This window comes from Triturus cristatus, chromosome 8 (assembly GCF_964204655.1).
Source record: "Triturus cristatus chromosome 8, aTriCri1.1, whole genome shotgun sequence".
NCBI lineage: Eukaryota > Metazoa > Chordata > Amphibia > Caudata > Salamandridae > Triturus > Triturus cristatus.
In genome coordinates this window covers 1,627,221,848-1,627,246,255 of record NC_140591.1, presented here as the reverse complement: position 1 = coordinate 1,627,246,255, position 24,408 = coordinate 1,627,221,848, and the positions used below count along the sequence as shown (strand labels likewise).

The 24,408-nt window shown below is 43.1% G+C and overlaps 1 protein-coding gene across 1 annotated transcript in view; it reads right to left on the bottom strand.

Annotated features, from left to right (window-relative positions):
- The window catches only part of LOC146808456 (transient receptor potential cation channel subfamily M member 2-like), a 694,250-nt gene that overhangs the window by 186,057 nt on the left and 483,785 nt on the right, over positions 1 to 24,408 (bottom strand). The window contains exon 15 of the mRNA XM_085623563.1: positions 3,325 to 3,562. Within this exon, the coding sequence (XP_085479689.1) occupies positions 3,325 to 3,562 (238 nt within the window). The remainder of the gene's footprint in view (positions 1 to 3,324; positions 3,563 to 24,408) is intronic.

Below are 24,408 nucleotides of genomic sequence, written 5' to 3'. Positions count from 1 at the left end.
CACAAAATTAATTATCAATTAATTAATTAAAATTAATTAACAACCAATTATTAATTCATCAATTAAAAATTAATTACTTCCCACCCTTTACACCTATAAAAACCATAACAAACACCTAAGATTAATTACACAATTACCATAATTAATTACCAATTAATTAATTAAAATTAATTAACAACCAATTGTTAATTAATTAATAATAAATTACTTTACACATTTAACACTATAACATCTCAATTAAACAAATATGAATAAATAAAATTAAACAATAAATATAATATTATTAAATTACTTCCGACCCTATTCCCCTATAAACCCACAACCCGCTAGGGAACTAAACGCAAAATTAAAAAAAAAATAATGTATAAATGTAATATATTTAAATTACTTCCCACCCTATTCCCCTATAAACCTACAACCCGCTACGGAACTAAAAGCGCAAAATACAAATAAAAAAAATCAATCACTACTAAAAATGTAACACGTATATTAAAAATACGGACATTTCTTATACATAAAAACATACATCACATACATAAATGATATTTTTAACAACTATATTCTTGCAAACAATATTAAACACTTACTACCAGGCAACAACTGGAAACACTGCATCATAATGCCCACCAGGCCCTGCCTAGACACGCAAAGGGGTTTGATCCAGTAAGGCTTGATCTGCGGGGAGGGATCAGTATCCAAACACAAAACTTCTATCTTAGAAACCCCACATGGCCAACAATCAACATTAATTGAAGGAACACCACGTACACATTAATCTTGTGCGTGTGAGTATTTATCTCATTTCTCATATGTATTTTTTCTTTATGTTTGTCTTTTTTTGGTAATCAAATCCATCTGGTACATTCAAAAGCAATAACAATACTATAAACAAACAACATCAAACACTGTTTAAATCAAATCACAATGCAATATAATCACAATGAACATAAAAGTGGTTCAAAAATACATTATCTGCTGAACAGACTGGGAGTTGTTGCCTTTAAATCCAAAGTAACTCACTCCAATGAATTTCTCACCCCTTAAAAATGGGTTTATGTATCCGATTATATGTTACCACACTCAATAGAGTCCAAATTGGAATTAATACTTCTTATTCGAGTAGAATTATGCCTTTTTTAGGTTTTAAAGCACAACTTAATGCTTGAGATGGTACTTCCAATGGATCCCCATAAAAGAGTGCCAACGCGTATCCACCTCATAAAATGTAGGGGTATATGTAAATCTTATTAGAGGTCATCATCAGGGCAAAGAAGAACTCGCTCAGTCTAAAAATTATATGTGTTAAAAACACATAATTCAGCATTATAGTGATATCTAATCTACTGTTTACCACGTGCAGCCACAGGTGTAAACTTGTGCACATGGTGAGTTAAACCAAAGAAAGTAGGTACATATTTCACCAGGCCCTGCCATCATTTTTAGTTTTTCCCAGGAGGAGTTTATCATAAAACTCTGCTTTGTCCATTGTAATATTGAACTTTAGGTTTGAGGCAGAATGGCAACCCCCTGCGTCCACCTGCATGGAACTATTGAACTGATTTGCTTTTTCACTCAAACTGTCTTGTTACCTGAGTCTTGAAACTTGTTTTTATCCACCGTGCAACTGGGACTGTCTGCTGCACCGAGACCCACTAGGCAGCTCAGAATAAGGCCCAGATTTATCAAATTTTCACACAACGCTAAGCAGCAAGGCACCTTACTGAGCTATGTGAAAGGGAGAGGGCATGAATGTGCCATATTTAACATTATATGGTGCATTCCTATCCTCTGCTTCCTCTGGCACAAAATGGCTGCCTAGCGCCAATGAAGGTACTCTTGCATTGTTCAAGGGTGCCTGTGTTGTTGGTAGGATTTGTTTTGTGCAGAAAGGAATAACTTTCTGCGCAAAAACAATCCACAGAGGCATTTTCCTCTATGTGTGCTGCAGAATGAAGCACACAACGAAAGAGGAAAAATATGAGGAGAAATAAAAACATTTCTCCTCGTTACACCTCCCCTGGGAAAGCAGAGCTATTTGACGCACTCCCAGGTTTACTACTCATGATAAATCAGGGAATGCACCAAAATTGATGGGTGGATGCATGAGAACAAGCCCCGGGGAGGCGTTACATGGGTGGTGTGCGTGTTTCCAAGCATCCACCCATGGATTTTGGCACATTCCAAGATTTTCTATTAGTGGTAGACCTGTTAATGCTTTAAAATCCTACGCCTCCCCAGGGGACGTGCAATGAGGAGAAATATGTTTATATCTCTTTGTTTCATTCTCTTCCTACATGTGCTGAATTCTGCAGCACCCATAGACAGAGTAAAATGCCTCTGAGGATTGTTTTTGTGCAGGAAGGTGTTCCTTCCTGTGTAAAAACAATCCTGCCTGCAATGCAGACACTCTTGTAACATGACACAGGGGTTCCACCATATGGCACTAGGCAGCCAAAAGTGTGCCAGCGCAAAGAAAGGATAGGAATGCACTGTATGATGTTAAATATGGCGCATTCCTGCCCTTTCATGCAGCGCAGCAAGGTAGCTCGCTGTGTTGCGCTGCGTGAAAGTATGATAAATATGCACCTTGGTTCTGAATCTATGTCCCCAGATTTTCTTTAATTTAAAGATGACATCCCAAAGGTGAAACCCTACTGCCTGGTTATATAGGGGGATGGGGCAAAATACTATTGTGCTGGGCCATGTGATTTCCTTCCGGTTGGACACAGAATCCTCCACATTTGACTTTTTATGATGCCTCTTCTGTATTATCTGCGATAATGTGGAACATTTCATGGAAGTCGGGGCACCTTCTCCTTAAAGTCCCAAAATATCTGACAAAAGCATCCCTAGAATTCCACAGAGGGAAAGAGGTGCTTACTAGTGACTCAGCGCCTTGTTTAGGGTTTGGTGGATGAGATGCTTCATCACAATGAGACCGACGTCCCGTCCACCGTGTTACGAGTGCATTATACGCTATGGGAGATCCATCAGGTGTTGAGCGAGTATCCCGTCGTCCACCATGTTACGAGTGCATTATACGCTATGGGAGATCCATCAGGTGTTGAGCGAGTATCCCGTCCTCCAAGATCTAAATCAGGCCCTCAGTCTCCAGAGAATTTTAGTCAAAAAGGAAATTTAAGCATTACTGATGTGAATATTGGTTGTTTGACAAATGAAGAATATTTTAAGTTAAGCTTTATTTTCAGAATGACTAACTTACATGAAAACTAATATGTTCCCTTTCAAAATTCACTCAGTACTGAGGCATATGAGAGAAATGTTGTGCACAATCGTTCACTATCACCGTCTCTTGATTCTTACCTGCCTTAACTCTTCGCAGAAGATAGTAAAGATCCACGCATACAGCAGGTACTCCCTCCAGGACGGGGTCTTCTGGAAATCAATCATCAGGACGTAGGCGAAGAGCCACAAGAAGCCGGTGTATGCAATCACGTTCCAGTAGAAGATCACAACAGGAGCAGTGAAAAAATCCACCAGGCGCTGATGACATTTCACTGGCTCCGGCTTCAGTCTCATGGTGTGAGGAACAGGTTCAGTCCTAAAATGTGAAGACATTAATTTATTGCACTTACAGTTCCTGCAAGGTACCACAAGTGAGCGAGCCATCCAATGTAAGGAGCATGACCCCACACAAATAGATCTACAATGAAATCTGTAAGAAATTGGGTTATTAGTTGTGAGAGATGTGAGTCCTGAGCTAGTAATAAGTCTGCAATTGTCTTTTCCCTCAGAACCAAATACCCCATTGTGGGGCTTGACTCTGTGAGGGAAGTGAAGCAGGTCAGCCCAAGGCCTACTCAGTGCGGTAATCGCCAAAGTTATGATTTACCACGATATCGCCATTAAAACCAACAAGAATAATAATTATATTCAATTGCACCCTTTCAATGTTTAATATTGCGATGCTTGCCATATTACAATCCGTAAATCATTTGAAATAAAACATTTCCATTCAAAATAACCATGCATATATGTGTCAGAGTCTTTCTTTACACTCTATAAGTCAAAAGATGTAGCAGTAGGACCACTAGGAGTCCCTGCACTCCAGAGCCCAAGAGCAAAGTTTCCAGCTCTAGGAGTGCTTGAAATAGGGTATGCCTCTTGAGGGTCCGAATTCAATATACCCTGAAACTGAGGGCAAGTTTTTAAAATCACTTCTGGCTAGGCTGTGGTACACTGTGCAGCTTCCCACACCACTTAGAGAACACCTTCACAGTGCTATTGCCCCTCCTAGGGGCACCACGAGCCAAGAAATAATTCTAATTGGCCAATCTAGATTTGGGGGAGGAAGCCCCAGCCTGCCTGCTCAGCCAGATAATTCATCAATTAAAAATGAGCCAACCCCTGATCCCTAGCCCACCCCAGGGCTTTTTAATGAAATAGCACCTTTCGCGCCGTTTCTCATTTTTCTTTCAAAGTGTGCCAAATAGTTGTAGCTGCAGAACTCAGACCCAGCTGAGAACTTGTGCTGCCCTGTGACACCGCATTCATGCGAAATAGGGAGCAGCTGCTTTAAAGCCGCTTTGTATTTCACTGTGCAGGCGGCAACCCGCCTGCACTTTTAAGGGGAATAGAGATCCCCTTGCAGGTGGGTGTAGTTAGTGACTGTCCCCGCCTGCAAGGGGATGTCTGGGGGGTCCATAGGACCCCCTTTACCCACTGTAAAGGGGCTGCTCTCAGAAGGCACACTGATAGTGCGCCTCCTGGGGTTTCTTTGCCTCTGCGCCCACGTAAGTAATGCAGCGCGGGCGCAGAGGCAAGGGGATTCCCACATTTGCATGGGTATCACCCCATGCAAATGAGGGAATGCCCCCTTGAAGATAATGCTGGCACTTTATGTGGGCCAGCGCTATTGGTATTACAGAAGGGGCTGTGCAAGCCTCTGCGGCCTCTTCTGTAATACCAAAGGGCACCAGGGCCGTGCAACGTGGGCACAGACACCCGTAACCCCCCTAGGGTTCCTGGAGCATTTTCAAAAGGCTCACGATCTCTAAAGAGACACATTTTTCTGGTAGCTAAATGTGTTGGCTCCTTGCACCAGCCTTCTCCTCTCCCTGGTTCCTGGTCCTCCTCTCCTTTAGGCGAGCGCATCTAGTGCGTCCCCTTCGCCACCAGCCAGCAGAGCGCCCTCCTGTCCGCTTTCTACAGGCCCCGTGGCATCCTGGCCTCTTGCAGCCCACCAGAGTTGACAGTGGAGTCCAGGTCCTTTCCCCCAACTGGTCCTCAGAAGGCACAAGGGGACCAATGCAATTTGCCATGGAAAAAACCTTCCTAGTCCTGGGGGACCCGCCAGATCCGCCCACCAAAACTGGTACAACATCCCAGTGGAGGACTCGACTACTGCTCTCTCCGCACACTGGCCCGAACACACCACCAGCCTGCATGAATCCATCAACAACTGGATCACCACCTGCGCCGACACACTGGCCCGTATCAAGCACAGCAAAGTCACAAAGTCCAGACCTCAAGCCAATGGGTAAACACAGGAACTGAGGAAGTGCTACTGCAAACAACTGGATTGCAGATGGAGATTAAGCCAAGACATCGCAGACAAGAACACATTAAAATCCACCCTGAGACGCTATCACCAACATGTCTGGAACACCAAGCGCACCGCAATTGCATACCGCATCAACACCAGTGCTGGCAGCAGTAAAGAGATCTTCACTATCACTAAAGATTTCAGCTCAGCAGATGCCAACTCCAACAGCATCATCCCCTCACAGGACCTCTACTAAAAACTCTTTGCATTCTTCTGCTGCAAGATAACCTACATATACCACAACTTAGACCCTCAACCGGACCCCACAGACCTTGTAAAAGGACTCTCTGTCTCAACCAGTGAAACATCCTTGATCACATGGCCCACCATAAACCAAAATGTGACCACAGCCATCATGAAATGCATCGACTACAGGGCCCCACTGGACCCCTGTCCCCACCATGCCTTCACCAGAGAACTTCAACCCATCAGCGAATACCTCACACGAATCCTGATGGCCTATATCACATCTGCTACCTTCACAGGCCCTTGGAAACATGTCACAATCCTCTCATTGTTCAAGAAACCCTCTACAGACCCATCAACACTCGCCAACTACAGACCAGCTTTCATACCTGGCCAAGGTCCTAGAGAAATTATCGACAGATGTCCCTCCAACCATCTCAATGACTACCAATTCCTCAACCTGCCCAGATGTGACTAGACATTCACCTGCTCAGCGCTAGGATACCTTTCTGAGTGATAGTACTTTCTACAAATACACTTAATGTAACTTAACAGCTGTAGAACTAAAAAAAGGAACACCATTATCATCCTGCGATTCCTTACTCTTAGCAATATATACACAGACTTGAATTCTAATACCTAGTTCAGTACATTCATTAATGTATATATATGTGCAATGTCCTCTTAAAAATTCATTGTGTTCCTTCACATGTACTTTTAGTAGAATATACAATCCTAGACTTTAGAGTTCAGGGAGTAATTCAAAGTTTGATTTCTAATTACACATGATACTTCTCTGTCATCCAAAACTTCCACAGACTCATCTTTAGAAGTTAGGAAGTTTTGACCCTCAAAATCCAACATCCATGCCACAAGATCCTATCTGCAGCAACATGTACTACAACTGCCTAGCAACGAGACATAGGACTATGAGGATTGGTATAGCCCAAGATCCATAATGGCTGCTGTCTCTCTCAGCAACCAAGATTTCATGCCTACTGGGAAACATATAGGGCCCTATGCATGAACACATTTTTCCGTAGACACAGAATGGGCAAACCCCTTTGATGCATCTGGCTCATAGTCTACAAAGAAGTTCCAAGGGGTAAAAACAATTCCTTTAGAGTAACAGTGATTTACAAGTAACAAACAGTTCTTTTCTGTATTCAAATGTAGTATCAAACACACTAGCCAGATATTTTAGAATTATATCTGTATTTGCTTTACATCTTTCTTTTTTTGTTGAAAACAGGCTGTCACACAAAAAACATAAACAAAGTGAACAGTTAATTAGTGACTGATGTGATATGAGGTGAATAAAGTGATAAGCTGCCAAACAAAAAACAACCACATAAATAACACAACATGTATATTTATATATGGGTGTGCGCAAAATATGGGTTGCCTGCTTGTGGCCAGGTGAGTGCTGACCCTGGCCACAGGCTAAGCCCTGTGTCAAACTTGTCCTTAAAAACCCTCATTTTGTTCATTCACTACAATATCTCTGTAGGAAATTCCTTTCAGTTTTACAGCTTTACATCCATCACGACAGTATCCAGAAGAGTCACGATTGTGTCATAAATACAGAATGTTAGCGCTGTAGTTGCTCATTAGAACCCTGTAGTGAAGCTGCAGTTGATCACTAGAGAGTTAACTGACAGTCTGCTGCAGGTGTTGAAAGTGCATATTTCTTTCTGCATTTCAGAATGTTTTACTGACATGGATGAGGAAGATATTTCAGGCCTCATACAAAATGCGTCCTCTTTCTTTTCTTTAATATCTTCATTTGGGTGAATAGCCCAAAAGGTGCACAAATCAATAGATACATAAAATGGGATGTTAAAACTCTTAAAATTCTATAAAACATATTTTAAGTTCACCTAATCACTTCTGGAAGCTATCAGCATCACCATACCTTCTTGAACAACATTTGTAAAACCCTAAAGTATCAATGACAAAAGAACAAGCTAAAACATGATTGAAAGACAACTTACAGTGGTACTAGGTTTGAGGTATCATATCTTTTACTGGCTTCATGATCACCCCCAATATAATTAGGTACTCCATGGATAAATTTCCAAAGGCCCAAGTCATTGTAAATGAGTGTTGCCACTTAAGTAGTGCCTGGTTTTAGTAGCCTGTAAGACCGGGAGCAGAAAGAAGGTGCGCAATGATCTGTATAGTGTACCAAAAAGCATAGAGCACCAAAAAACATTTAGTGCACAGTACTTTGGTGAGAGAGATAATCTGTACTGCGGACTGTGCATTTGAGCGAGATAGGGCTCCATCGCTGAGGTGGTATAAACTCAGAGTACATAACAACCATAGACATGGACTGAACATTGGTGTTCCATGCCTATTAAAGGAGCTCATAAAACAAGATTTTCACTTTAGAAGCAGCAGTAATGGACTCTGGGTTAGGAAACAGATCTGGGATGCCTGAGATACTAAGCAAACACAAGGAGATAATGGACAGAGTGCTGACATTTTTTCACACACTCTCCCCCAGTCACAGATCTGGGTTGAATCCATCATCATTCTTTAGCTCACTTCGCCACCTCCGTTCAGACCCAGCTATATGCAAATCAGTCTTGACCCTGTGACTCATGGGAACAGTCCAGCCCGAACTGCCAAGCCAGGTCTTCCCGGAACCGGAAACAAGCATCCTGGGACCAGTTTCTGGGTAACACCCTTCATCAGCCAGGCTAGCTTGAATCCAGTGACAAAGTGAGCAAGGGACCCACATCTGGGCATACCCTGCCAATTTAAGGCGAACAAAGCAAACACAAGGAGATGATAGACAGAGTGCTGAAACTTTTCAGACACTCACCCTCAGTCACATATCTAGGTTGAATCCATCATCATTCTTTAGGTCACTTTGCCACCTCAGTTCCTCCAATAGAGGGTTCCGTCAGGTCTGCATTCGGGTCCCGTCCCTGTTCCTTATCTATATAAACGGTTTAGATAATTACCTATTGTTAAATGGGAGGAACATGCCGCAGATTGGGAGATGCCATGTTCCTAGCCTGCATACACATATATGCCAATAGAGCACCTGCAGTAATAACAAACTGTACTATACAAATTCAGGCGAGAGCAGCTAGCACAACCACTATAAGTGCACTAAAGAGATAAACGGGCGACAGGGAATTATAGAGAGAGAAGGGTAAAGGTACTTTGACTGCGGAAAGGTGAAGAGACCAGTGATGCAGAAAACTTGCAGAATTATATTAATTCATTAGAAAATCCTATTGCCACTCAGGGATCCAACATTCCCTTTTCTCATTATTCTCCTCCACACCTCCTCCATTAGGGAAACAGACAAGTGTCTGGATTCCATAGTGTGATTTTGACCTGTACATTTAGCAATCTCAATCCTATTCATGCCCCAGGTTTGGCCATTTTCTAAAGTTACTACATTGTTCCCGAAGTTTTTAATTTCATGGGACAAGAGAAATGGCTGCTATTCATGTTTTTTTTCGGCAATCTGACTTTCACTCAGTCCCCTTCTTTGAAAGTTGGCTGAACAACACAAGTTTGCTGATTGTTTCTTCCTTGTATTTGTTTTGAAGTTTTTTCACATTTTTACCATTATGTGCTCCCTACTCACTGTGATGGCATTTTTTCTTTTTAACCAATATGTTGTCAGTCAGTCAGTCAGTCAGTAGGTCTTTATTCGATTCACATCATAAAAGACATTCTACACATATTAAAAACAGTTCATATATAATACAATTCATATTACAATACAAGATAAAACTTCTAAAACCTTTAAAATATTACATAGAAACAATTAAAAAATAATCACAAGCATAATAAAATACAATGTGGGACACGCCAGTTAACCTAATAGTTCATAGAATGGTGCTAATTAATAGCAACTAAAGCCTTGCAGAACACAAATCACGACTTAAGTTTCCTTGCCCTAAGGATCCATGCCCAACTAATAAATTTGGCAACACCTATTACTACAGGTTTTGAAGTATCTGTTTTCAAGATTCTGCTGGCAACCTGTGCAGAACGAGTGCTCATTAATCTGCAGACAGGTCGAAGCCAAACGCGTCGAGGGAGTAAGTAAATTGGGCAACAAAAAAGGAAATGGTCCATGGTTTCAATCATGTCTACGCAGAAGGGGCACTTATCGCTACGAAGAGGACTCCAGCTTTTGGTGAGTCCTCGCAGTGGTAGGGCGCCCACTCTAAACTGGTGATACAGTTTACGATCAAAATACTTCAAAATAGTATCCCAGTAACTTTCATAGACAGACTCGTCCTTAAAGACTAGGAATGTGGCAGACATCGTGGAGCCTATGAGGGAAGCACATCTCTTGTTCTTAATAAAGCACCAATAGGCATCCTTAAGGACATTTTTCGGCGGAAAGACCACAGTATCTGGGTTAGCCCATAGGTCACGCATCCCAAGATCAATCAACAGGGTTTTAATACTAGACAACCAGGGTATCCTGTGCGAACCCTCCAGCCCTTTGACCTCCAAGAGGGCTTTTGCGTAAATCGATAGTTCAGGAGTAGTCCACAGGCGACGCCAAAACGCCAATGGTCTATACCCTGCCCAATCCTCTATAGGCTGGATTCCCAGATCAAACAATAGGGGGATGCGCGGAGTGGATTGTGGGAGCCCAATAGCTGACCGGAGAAATTTATTCTGGGCAGTCATCAACTTGGACAGGTTACTAAAGCCCCAGATCTCGGCACCATATAAAATGGCAGGCAGAATCTTGGAGCCATAAATCTTCATTAGGGGAGCTATTGGTTTTGTTAAGGAATGTTTATGCTCTTTCAGCAAAGCTCCACCTAATTGGGCGTGTTTAAGAGCGAGAAGATCCAGCTGGTGAGACCATCTGCAAGTCTCGCTGAAGGTAACCCCTAGATAAGTAAACACAGCCGTTTGGACCAAATTGACACCACCCAGACACACCTGCGCCTTAATACGCCGGGGTCCACGAAAAACCATAAACTTGGTCTTCCCAACATTTATCTCCAACTCATGTTCGCGGCAAAAGGTCTCGAAGCGAGACAGGGCTAATTGCAGACCCTGTCTCGTCTTCGAGATCAAAAGGGTGTCATCCGCGAACATGAGTAGGGGAATCTTCATTCCAGCCAGGGTGGGTGCATCAGTAGGGTTGTTGGAAAAATAATTTATGCCCCTATTAATGAATAATGAAAACAATGTAAGAGCGAGCACACACCCTTGGCGAACTCCTTTAGACACTTTAAATCTGTCCGTCACCTCCCCTGGTTTGCCCCAACGAACACGGGCATACGTATTTTCATGGATAGTAACCAAAAAAGATACCAATTCTTTTGGCATGCCCATCTCCGAAAGTGCTTCCCATAACTTATCCCTCGGCACAAGGTCAAACGCGGACCTTAGGTCCACGAAGGCCGCATACAGCTTACCACCCCCCAAAAAACGTCCTTCCAATAAAGGAGTACTACCCTGAATGCTTGGTCCAGTGTCCCAATATGTGAGCGGAACCCTGCCTGAAGTGGGGACAATACATCAAAATCAGACATCCAGATTTGAATACGACCCAGAACAAGACGGGCTATAATTTGTTGTACTGCGTCGATAAGACTAATAGGTCTATAGTTGTCCGGGGTAGAGCGATCGCCTTTCTTATAGATTGGCAATATCTCTGCCCCAAGCCACGAGTCAGGGACAGCAGCACCACCCGCTACGGCGTTTGCCAGCAATGTCAAGTACGGGATCCATACATCTTGCTCCTGAATGAATAGATCAGCAGGAATACAATCTGGACCCGGGGCTTTACCACTCTTGATCGATCTTAGCACTAACTTAACTTCACAGGGGGAAAATTCTAAAGGATTTTCAACACCAGATGGACAAAAGGTGTGATTAGCCATCTTATCACCAACCTTAAACTGTTCCTCGAAATACGCAACCCACTGTTGAGGCTCAACTTGATTAGTGGGACGAATATCCGAGGGGCAGTTACCCCATTTAAGAAGATGCCAAAATTGGACCATGTTACGGTCATGGCAAACCTGATATAAATCCCTCCAGCGATCCTCATCCCAGTTTTGCTTGGCCTTAAACTGGGCAGTTTTATATACAGATCTACATTTTTGTATAGTAGGGGGAAAACCAGTTTTGATGGCCTGTATCAAAGCACTTTGGGCCTGTCTACAGTCCTTGTTGAACCACGTGCGGGGACTCAACTCTTTGCCTTTACCGGTGACGGGATGAGTCTTTACAAAAAATGATTTGAGTTCGGCAAAGAGCATATTGTGGATATCCCGTATATTATCCTTAATCAAGCATTGGGACTTCATCTGATTAAGTAAGAGCAGAGTATTGTTAATTAATTTTCTAATGGCTGCCCGTGAGGTTTCACAAGAGGCGATTTTCGGCCATCTCACCCTTCTAAGATCGTTTGTGAGGATAACATCCATAGGGGTACGGCCATCAAGAGAAGTAGGGGGGACAGCAAAGCTGTTATCCTTAATACACAATGCAAGGGAATTGTGGTCGCTCTCGACTCTACTTACTACCACCATATCGTCTATGAGCGGCCACAGTTCCAAGTTGACTAATATATAGTCAATTCGGCTCCCGGTTCTGCCATTGTCAAAAGTCGTCCTCCCCAACCTATCTGATTTTGTTCGCCCATTAACTGCTCTCATGCCCTGGTTTAGACACAAGCCTTTCATAAAGAGGGCAGCTTGAGTCCATTTACTTACAGGTTCCAGCTCCAGCAGGGGAACACCCCAGGTGGAATCTTCTTCCTCAGTGAAGTCCCCGCAATCAACCCCCAAGGGCTCAAAACAGACATTAAAGTCTCCAGCCACAATCTTATTAATAAACTTTGGTTCGGACTCTAAATAATTCTCCAAGAGAAGACAAGTGGGAGAACATTTGCCTCCCGGGAGACCCCTTACATAGATGTTTATTAAAAGGAGATTGAGGCCGCTGCGGGATTTAACCCTAACAATCAAAATATCTGAACTGTCAATTGGGACCTCTGACACAGTGACGCCTTCACATTGACGGACCCAAGTGGTTAGGCCACCCATGGGTCTGCCCCTATGACCCTTAACAGCAGGCTTATAAAAGTTCAAAAAAACCTGTGCGGAAATGGGGAATCAATGCGCAGGTCTCTTGAAATGCCCATATCTCAAACTCGTCAATGAAATTGGCCCAATCAGGAATATCAAGCCTAGACCCCAACCCTGCGATGTTCCAAGAGCCCAATTTTAATAAAAAGTTTGCAACCCCAATTTCCACTGCTTGACCTAGAAAAACCTGAGGATCATTCATTTCAGCAGAGGATAACTGTATAGAACCAGATGGGTTAGCCATACAGGAAATAACATTAAGAGAAGGTAACTTAATAGTGATATCCGGTCTCTGGTGACAACTAGGACCCAAAGACCCGGGAACGAGCGGTAAGGAGCATATAGAACCAACCATACGTCAATCATTATCCTCCAGTGATGAAAAGATATCAAAGCGATTGGAGGTCACAATGGGCAGATCAGACATTACAGGAATTATTGAAAAGGCACGATTATCCCGCACAGGGTGTATGGACCCTGGTCTATAAAAAAAGCCCAATGGGAGAATTTTAATCGAATTGGGAGCTGGGGGTAGGTGGTGAGCAACTTCCAATATATATTTGACCAAAGCTGGAGACTTAAAACTCAACACAACACAATCCCCAGGAAGGGACTTGTAAGACTGACCAATCCAGTTGATGCGCCTAACCATGTTAAAATCATCAAACAGGGCCTTGCTGTTTCCAATTTTAGAGCTCAAATAATGTAGGGATTTGTTCTTGAGATTGGACCAATGTTCGCAGGATCCTTCCGAGAGTGGTGGAACATTTGCCAATATTATAGAATAGGGAGTGGCTTGGGGAGGGAGATGTAAACTGGAGGGCATTATAGAAATCCCTGCTCCCACCCCCTCATTACCAGCCCTGTTACTCTGGGGGGGACGACTTTGCACATCACAATGGTTGTTAATACCCCTGGCGGTAGCCACTCCTAGACCTAAATCGTAGCCCTTCTCTTCCCCTATAGATGGTAAAGGTGGCATAACCCCCACTGACCTTGATAGTCTAGCACTACCGGCATCATTAGTCACCCCCACAGACGTCACCCCATTTGACAGTATGGGAGGCCCTGAGGCAGAGGACTTATCACCAGCAAGTCTAGCTTCCAATTTGTCCAACCTACCGGCTACAAGGTCCAGTTTGTGGTGAACGGGGACTAGGAGACAAGCTAGGTGGTCTTTAAGGCCAACAAGAAGTAAATCTAGGAGAGGCTGAATCTGGTCCTGGATCAGGGGGGTAGAATTATGGTCAGAACTACGCCCTTCAACGATGGACCCACTAGGCTCAGAATGAGACGACACAACAAAGGGCTTACTAGTTCCTTGACCTCTCTTGTTTTTACTAGTAACTTCTTTTATTTTGCCTTTAAGGGCCATCCTCCCTCTTGTAGTAACCCTGGTGGGACTCTGGATAACAACACAAGCCTGGGCGGAGTCCAGAGACTCCTGAGGAGGGAGAGTAGGCGATGGGGGGATAGTAGTGCCATCAACTAAACTGAGATGATCAGAAACTGGCGAGTCAATCTGAAACTGGGCACATGGGAGGGAGGAAGAAGCAGGATCTAAAGAGAGTCTGCGTTCCACCGCTAAGATCTCAAGATTCAGTGCTGACTCAGCTCGTATTAAATAATCATCTAGTGTCCCCCCCGCCTTATCACCAACCCTCCTTTTAGACATGCTACGAGGGCAGAAGAAGACCGATCTTCTCTATGAACAGCCCACCTTCCCCTATAGTAACACAACAGCCTATGGAAATGCACAACAATAGTCTGTAACAAATCTGTACTCCACTCGGCCAGCTCACAGTTCCTGGACTAAAACCTCCTGAACGTCGTTCCCCTCACGGCTACGTCGATGGCACAATGACTGGTCGGAATCCCACCACAGATGTTAGTGGATAAGCCCAGCCCAGCCTTATCCGGACTTTGACGGGCAAGGACGGGCCCGCCCTTGGCCCGGGCTTCGCCCGCGCGCTGCCCGCGCGCGTCCCGCGCTGCGGTAGGCGTCCTGACCTTATGAGGGATTCCCCTCAGCTGACGATGTGCGCGTTGAGAGCGCTAGGCCTTCTGGGGGTTGTGGTACGATCTTGCCAACAGGCCGGTGCCGTTCCCCTCACGGCCCTGAGGTCTCTGAAGCAAGGCGAGGCAAGACAGGAAATAAGGCAGAGTACTGGAAAACAACCGTTCCCCTCACGGTAGGCTGAATTAACTTCTTTGTGCGCGTCCCGCGCTGCGGTAGGCGTCCTGACCTTATGAGGGATTCCCCTCAGCTGACGATGTGCGCGTTGAGAGCGCTAGGCCTTCTGGGGGTTGTGGTACGATCTTGCCAACAGGCCGGTGCCGTTCCCCTCACGGCCCTGAGGTCCCTGAAGCAAGGCGAGGCAAGACAGGGAATAAGGCAGAGTACTGGAAAACAACCGTTCCCCTCACGGTAGGCTGAATTAACTTCTTTGCGCGCTTCCTACCTTTAAGCAAAAACAAATTGTGATATTCCTGTTCGAAGTAGTACAGTATGCCCACACAGTTTCCTGTAGAGCTTTTGTAATAGAGACATGCCTCACTTTTGCTCTTTACATACAGTCCTTTACCATACAGTTTATTTGCTCCACCATGCCATTCGCACGTGGGCATTACAGAGCTGTTTTTAGTTGTTTTATAGACAATATTTTAAGGAAATCTTGCATTTTGAGAGAAGTAAATTGTACACCGTTATCTGTAAAAAGGGTCTCAGGTACACCTTCTTCAAAGAAGGCATCTTTTAAAAAACTGATTAGTACATCTGTGGTAATGTTGTGAGCCACACGTGGTCTCTACCCAATGTGTGTGATAGTCGACTAGGAACAGTACAAAACGTCCTCTTAAAGATTTGTGATTGAGTGGTCCGATAATATCTAGTGCTAACTGGACCAATGGTTTACTAGGTACCCTCTACGGGGACAGTGGGAGTTTTCTTGTACTAAACGTTTTGTCACTGTTAGCACAATCCATTACATGACTAACCACATTTTCAATCATATGGGGCCACCTGTAGTCAGAATGTATCTTGTTGTTCGTGAGCTTTCTATCAAGTTGACCTTCATGGATAAGATGTATGATTCTTTGTCTAATTTCTTGTGGAAGAACAATTTTATCGCCTCTGCAGATATATATTCCGGAATTGTTTAATTCTAATCTCACCTTTTAATATTTTGCTAAGAGGTCAGGTTTTTTCACTTTTAGTTTAAGGCCACACTTCCTGGATATATAGGAGAAGAGTTTTTAAATCTTCATCTTCAGCCATGTATTGTTTTCATTCATCGGGATTAAGGCTAGGCAATGTTACTTCCAGGACAATATCCTCAGAAATATCTTCAATGCTACTTTACGGAGGATTCCAGGAGAGATAATCAGCAACATTGTTTTGTGACCCAGGTAAATATTGTATTTTGAAACTGTATCCTTCAAGACAAAGTACCCAGTGTGAAATTACTGGTATAGTTCTCTTCGACCCTTTCGTAGTAAATGCATAAATTAAGGGTTAATGATCCATTCTGATGGTGAATGGAATTCCCCACAGATTTATTTTTAAAGTGCCTCACTGTCCAATAGTAGGCTAGAATTTCTTTCTCTACCACAGAAAACCTCAACTCAGCTCCCTTTAGAGCTCTCAATGCAAAGGCATCTATGTGTTCTGTTCCCTTTATTATTTGAGTAGTGTTGCGAGTTGGGTAGGTTTGTTTGGGTCAAATTGTCCTACATGCGGTGCATTGACTATGGTTGACTTGATGCTCTGGAAAGCTTCTTGATATTTATCATCCCAGTTAAATAGTTTTTTTTTTATAAGTAGGTTATGAAAGGTGTCTATTATGTTTGCAAAACCATGAACAAACTCAGCGAGCCCTAAGAACAACTTAAGTTCTTCCTTACTGGTGGGAACATGTGTTTTCTGTATTAACTCCACTAGATACCATTTAGGTTTATTGCCCTCTTAGGATATTGTATGGCTCAGATACTCAACAGATTTTACTCCAATACAACATTTTTCTTTTTTTATGGTCAATCCCGCATCTCTCAGTCTTTTCAACACTTCCCTGAGGGTGGTGTTATGTTCAGTTTTACTAGAACTAAAAATAAAAATGTTGTCTTGGAAGTACATTTTTTTTAGAATACCTTGAAGAAGATGTTGCATGATTCTTTGGAAGACAGCTGCATCTGACACAAGGACAAATGGCATGTGCCTATATTGGAAAGCCACTAGTGGCGTGATAAATTATGGTAGGTGTCTTGAAGGAGGATTCAATGCTACTTGATGATATGCTGCAGATAAGTCTAAGGGTCTGATTAAGAGTTTGGCGGTCCATCGGACCACCAAATCCGTGGTCGAGCTGCAGTGGTTGTCGGGGAAGGCCATACCAGTGGTCCATCCGCCGTATTAAGAGTACAGCGGTAGGCTCGCATTATGAAAGCCGCAACTGTCGGGGATCCGTGATCTCTCAGCAGTGATGCAGCTGTCTAGGGTAGCAATATGCTGGTGGGGTTGTTGCGGCATCGACAAGAATATTAGGAGTTTCCAGACCTCCACACCTTTCATGGGGATGAGGCTGCCATGAAAAGTGTGGCAGTCCTGAATCTAAGGGGGCCCTACAGGGCCCCCTTTTGTCCCTGTGCATGAGAGTGCATGCAGGGGGTCTGTATGCACCCTGTTCCAACACGGCAATGACTTTACAGTCCATGCCATGCTGGAACGCAATGTGGTGTTCCCACAGCAATGTCTTTCTAAACCCCTCCAATCAACCTGTAATCCAGAGGGCGGTGGAGTTTGGCAGTGTGGGAGTGGGGCAGTGGCATGCTGCCCTGCTCCCACACTGCTGAACTCATAATCAGGCCCTAAGACACTAAAATAGGAAGCATAATCAGTGAGTGTTAGCATCTCATGAATGTGAGGCAACGGGTCCTGGTCTACCCATATATTAGAGTTTAAGTCCCTGAGATCAACACAAAGTCTAATTTGTCCCTATGTGTTTTTAGGGGCTGTAACAATGGGGGCCAACCCCTCTGAATAGTCTATGGGTTCAATTACCTTTAGTTCAAGAAGTCTGTTTATTTCCTCCTTGAGTGGCATATGTAATAGGTGAGCAATAGGTTTGACCTTATTCACTATAGGTTTAACATTGGATTTGAGCAGAATGTGATGTTTATAAGTCTTCAACAATCCCAACTTCTCAGAGAATACATCAGAAAAATCTTTGCAGATTCCCTCCCCACACATTGAGGGATTCACTAGTAAAACAGGATCTAGTTTTTTGGATCAATTCTGATCCCCAAATACAAAATGGAGTAATGTATATTACAGCAGTTTGATGTTCCCTCTTACTTTTAAATCAAGAATCAAAGCAAGGGGATTATGATCACTCATGCAATTAGCTATAACTGAAAAGTCTATTATAAGTAGTGCAAGATCTTCTGAGTTTAAAATTAAGTCAATAGTAAATACCATTTCCATTGTAGGTCGGGACTAAAGAGCTAGTAGCTCATGCATTTCACTTGCAAATACCAAGTGATTTTTAACTAAAAGCCTCTTTAATGCTTTCCCGTAGGGGGTATGCCTAAATTGAGTGACAGTTTCACCTTAGTTTCACCATTCACATTCTCTAGCCCACAAACTGAATGACTACTTAAATTACACACAGAAATGTTGAAACCGCCTGCTCAAATAGTTAATGGCTGTTGTCCACTTTCCAGGATATAGCCTGTGATAAAATTATCAAGACAATCAATCACCACAGTAGATCTTTGATAAAAAATATTATAATAAAAATGTACAATTATCAAATCAAAAATACCTGGCAAAATCATGAGTACCAGGTGGAAACATATGGTGGAGCAGACTACTTCAACCTTCATATCTGTCAATTTAACAGAAACCAATACAGCCATACCCCACTTTTCCCGCTCAGTTGGGGAGGGAATTGCTAGATTACAGTAGGTTTTAAAGCCGTCAATGCAAACGCAATGGGTCTTTCAAGTCTTGTAGAGACATATGAAATCATATTCACTGATAAATGTGAACCAGTCCACGTTAGAGAATTTGGAACGAACACCAGCTTTGTTCCAAGATAAAATTCGAAGTCCCCCCCAGCAGCAGTGATTCCACTGTTGGACTAGGAGTGGCAGATAGGCCAGGATGATGTAGGGATCCCACTGGACCATTACAATTGCCAGAAGTTGTTGATACAGAAATATTCACAGTGGCCCTGAAAAAGGCAGTTAATCAATTTGCTTGATGGAGTTATAGGGCAGGAAACAATTTCTTGTTTGTATAATATAACTATCTGGATTCCCCACTCCTCTGTCGAACCAGGTGCCAAATTATGACATGGCTGTTTGTTCTACATTTTTGGATTATAGAAGTAGCCCAAGGCATGAACGTGAGTACCACAGAGTGAATTAGTCAGGTGGTTCAGGTGATGGAGCAGGCTTCTTACTACCCTTGGATTCTTGACGTTTATTACCAAATGTAAGGATATGCCTCTTTTTTCATGATTACCCCAAAGTTTTGGACTGATACTGCTGGTTTTTCGACTCTGAGAGTACACTGTGGCCTGCTAATCAGACCCCTTACAAAGTGTATGTTGAATTGGCTATCTCTAATTAGCATAAATTGACTTACTTACAAGTAAACAAACTGGTGGGGAGCTGTTTCTCCCTCATCAGAGTATTGAGGAAGATCCTCCCACTGTTGCCTGTTACGGCTAGAGCCGTGGTAGTTGGAAGTATTATCCTCAGTAGGTTGAACTATTGTAATGCCCTACTACTGGAGTCTCCAACTTTCCTGATAGAACGTCTTCAGAGAGTCCAAACCTTCGCGGCCAAACTGGCCTTGATGAAGCACGACGCTCATCGGCCTCCTTGGCCCTTGCAGAGCTGCACTGGCTCCTAATACTGCAAATAATTCAGTTTAAATCCCTTTGTATAGTGTTTAAAGCCCTTCATGGTTCAAGGCCCAAACCTCTACAGGAGAAATTCGCCTGGTATATTCCGACGAGGTGTATCCGCTCGTCCTCCGCTTACTTGGTGAGAGCTTCTAGATTTCGAAGAGTATAGTCAGGTGGTAGAACATTCAGCACTGCGGCCGCAAGGCTCTGGAATAAACTTCCATTAGAAATCAGACAGTCCCAGGACCTCCTGCAGTTTAGAAAAAAGGTTAAAACATAGCTGTTCCCCAGAATCTGATCTCGCGGTTTGGAGGATGCTCTTTGTCAATCCACTCCCTTTTTCATCTGTGGGTGTTGATGTCACGTACGATAGCGCAATGATACCCGTTGGGTGAAAGTTGCGCTTTACAAATTTGGTATACAATACAATACAATACAATACTTATAAGTCCCTAGTATATGATACAAAGGGTGCCCAGGGCATGTAAGACAGTGTGTACCCCCCAGGGTTGCAGCACTGGTTATGCCACCCTGTGTAGGACACAGTATCAAATGGCTCCCAGCCTGCCACTGCAGCCGAGAAGAGCATATTTTAACTGCTAGTATGACTAATGGCAAAGCCACCACTTCCTTTAACAATATATGTAAGTTTCCCAGGGCCAGACTGGCTGTAGCGGGCACCGGGTGTTTTCCCGGTGGGCCGGAAGAGTTGTGCCGTTTTTTGACCCATGGGGGATGGTTTTATTACTGGGGGCAGGATTTGCAGCACTGCTGCAATATCAGCCCAATGTAACAAAAGTGGCAGCGCTGCTTGACATTAGCACCAACGTTCTCTTACCCACCTTAGCCGGCACTTCTCAGTAGCACCATCCCAACCCTCTCACCCCTCCGTCCTGCTGGCTGGCGGGTTTCTGTTCCCAGTCCAGCTGTGAAGTCTCCCCTAAGGAAGGCTTGTGAAGCCCTGAAGCAGGGAGCTATATATTATTAAGTAGGACATATACTTTTAATCTGTCTTGAAAGCAACATTCCCAAATTGTGTTTTTTTTTCTGACCCCTAAGCTCAGCTAACTTCTGAATAGGACTACTAAAATGGGTACTTCAAGGTATCAAACAAATTGTGACATTAAACTTGACTTGATGCCGAGGTTGAATGTAATGCCATTTTTAAGGAAATAATTTTTACTCTTTACTCAATGCAAGTTCTTATAACTTTCTTGAAGATTAATTTATTTTATATATATTTAAGCAATTCATATATATACAGTTTTTGAGCAATTCTGATTTTTCAATAGAAAATATGCAAATATCAAATCATATCAAAAGACTATCACAAAAGAATAAATATCAAAACACATGGGTGTATGTTAAAAAGCAGATTTTATCATAAACAATGGTAGTAAAGGGTACTGGTTCATTTAACACACAATGCAACAAGAAGGTGTTGGAATGTACAAATGTGTTTTTTGACCTTCACAATAACAATTGTGTACACTTTTCTTAGATAGAAATCTGGCGAGTAAACTGATTAATACAGAAGAATTCATCCTATGTTGACATTATATAGAAAATAATTGTAATTGTCGACATTTCGGTCTTTATGCTGTCGTCTGTAAGACCATCTTCAGGACTATGCAAGTTAAAATGATTGACCCTAGAGAATCAGTGGAGTCATCACTGTCACTGTTGTATCCACAAGTGTATACAGCGGGCAGAAATTAGCAGAAGAGAAATCAATCCTTATCTGATATTATTGCCAATATTTTCAGTTGTGGTCGAATTGACATATGTAGTTGACAGTGGACTTTGAATTCCGCCCCATGTTTGCCATTTCACCGCCGCAAAACAGAGCAGAGCAAGAGCAAGGGAGTCGGAGGTGGAGAGGCGCTGCTACGGCCGCGGACGCTGCTGAGAGCGCCGAGGGAAACGCCGCGTTCCGTTCTTGGCTGAGCAAACGGAACCGCAGACATTGGTTTCCCAGGCGGGCTGCGGCTCATGGTGAGAAGCGGTGGAGCCAAGCGCGGCCACTGCTGAGACCAGGTTCCAATGGTCTCTCGGATTTCCTTGGCAACAGTGAGGGGGATAGCGAGGAGCTAGTGAGCGAGTGAGGAAGCCAGGAGGCTTCTTCCAGACGGTTGCAGGCACCCGTTTCACCCCTGTATTTTCCAGCATCTTTCCACCTCGCAGCGGGTGGGGGAGGGTGGGTGTAGCTTGCCATGAGCGCCGTGAGTGCCACTGAGAGTGCTGTGGTCTCAAACAGTCTTAGAGTCTTGCAGCGGCAGCATTGTCTTTCGAGCCACGGTGAGGCGTTGAAGCGCGACCGCGGCAATTAACCAGCCTGTACCCGCCTGTTCCCCCCCGCTGGCCCTCATTGGCCCCTTTTAGCTCACAGTGTGACACAGTATGACACTCCAAGGGACACTCCAAGGGATATGCTAGTGTCCACCAACAGTCCCTCGAACTCTGCCTGCGCTCCGTCCTCAAGTTTTGGGGCCAGGCGGGCAGAGCATGCAGAGCAGAGCCCTTGTGATATTTACAGTGACTACAGAGACATTCACAGTGAACACATACAGCTACAGTAATCAAGGAACAGCTATAACTGCAAACTGAAACTGCAATTGCAACTGCGAGAGGTGAGGTTTTTGAGAAGCGCGTGATCTTACAAGCTGTTGTTGCAAGCTGTTGTTGCTCTGCTTTGCCCTGCTTATACAAAGTAGTTTTTATATCTGTACAACTAAGTGGGAGGTATGAGGTCGGGAAATAAGCGACCACCATTCCCCCCCATTTGAAAGAAAAAAAAACTACAATCGACAGCAATTTTAAGCAAAAACAAATAAAACAAGCCGGGGAAAACCTAGCTTCAAAAGCAGCTATGATACATATATTTGGGAAAACAACAAAGCCCCCAACAAAGTTTTACTTTATGAAGGACCCAACGGGAGCAATGCTAATATTACAAACTGATTCAAGAGGACTACAAACACCAATCAACCAGTGAATGAATCAAGGGCAATATCCCAAAAACAAGATATTTTGGAGACTGAACAGTTGGGAAAGAAGCAAACTATAAATATAAATGAGGAATCTGACAATCAATGGGGCCAAATAACTGATCTAGAGATGTTAACAATACCTCTAATAGGTCACATGCAACAAGAAGACCCAATCGATACGAGAACACAGCATGGAGATTTCGAATACCTCTTAGTAACAAGGACACCATTACCAATTGAAGTGCAGGTAAACGTAAAAAAAGCTACTATAGCAGGCGACCCAACAAATCTGGTGCAGCCAAACCAATTCCAATAAGTCAAATTAAAAAAAGGGGGTGAAAGCCGAAACGTAATAACAAAGGCCAATGTGAATTTCTCGAATCCCCTTCAAACCGACACAATGTCAACGTCAAAGGATGTAGAGCAAAATGCAGGTCAGGAAAATATCAAGCAGACTAATATATTTCAAAATAATATGGACGACTACATTACGAAATTGGATAATCTGCAGCGATGGAGTACACCTTATCAAAAGGATGAACGTAACAAAAAGCTAGAATTTATCGAATTAGGAATTAAAGGCGAAGAATCGAATAAACAACACTCTTCTGTAAACAGCCAAATTCAGGATGCACATTGTCTGGTCAACTGGGACTCAGGATCAATATGAGATCTGTTCTTTAGAACCTCACAATTAATACTAGAAGCCCTGGCTTATCAGTCAAATAAAATGGAGGTGCAGGTAGACTTGCTTAGCACCATGGCAACCTCAGTAGCAGGAATTGACCACAAGATAGACATGCTAAATAACCTGGTAATAAGAGCTCAGTCACAACCAATACCCTCATACACAGATTATAGCTGTGCTCCAATGATTAACAAACTGGCCACAATTTTGGAAGTACTAAATACAATAATTGAAGACTTAAAAGGAAACTTATTTAACCATGGAAACAAAAATGGGAGTACAACTGAAATAATTACGATTAACAAAACAGTAAAAGATGAAAGTAGTAAGGATTTAATTGACGAAAAAAATGAAACCAAAGCAGGAAGAATTTCATCTGCCTCCCAAACAATACAATCGGAAACACCACAGGAACACCAATTATAAAAAAAGACAGAGAAAAAAAACTACGGAAAGCAAGGAACAAAGTTAGAAAAGCTTCAAAAACGATCTCTTCCCCTGAGATTGAGTTAATAAATGCAGGGAACAGACTATTAAACTCAAAAGGACCAACAAACATAACTTTGAAACAAGTAAACAAAGTTGTAGAAGAAACAAAACCCTTCTATCCTTTGTTTAATAAAAAATTGTCAGACCTAATGAATAGAACCATCAAAGAACTGGTGTATTATAAAAAACTGGATGCCTTAGAAAGTAAGCAACATCAGACGGACAGCACAAAAGCTAAGGACATTGATACAAAAGTGAGAAGCAAACGATCTCACAATGAAAACTCAAAAATAAAATCTGACCATTCCACAGTAACTGAAGATATTACAGGTAAGATAAAAAAATCACAAAGAAAGTAAGACAGCACGAGAGTGTGATACAGAAAGAATAAAAATTCTTAATATGTCAAATTAAATATCCCAGGCTAATCAATCAGTAAAACAACCTTTATGGACCCAGGAGCCACCAAAACATACAGGTG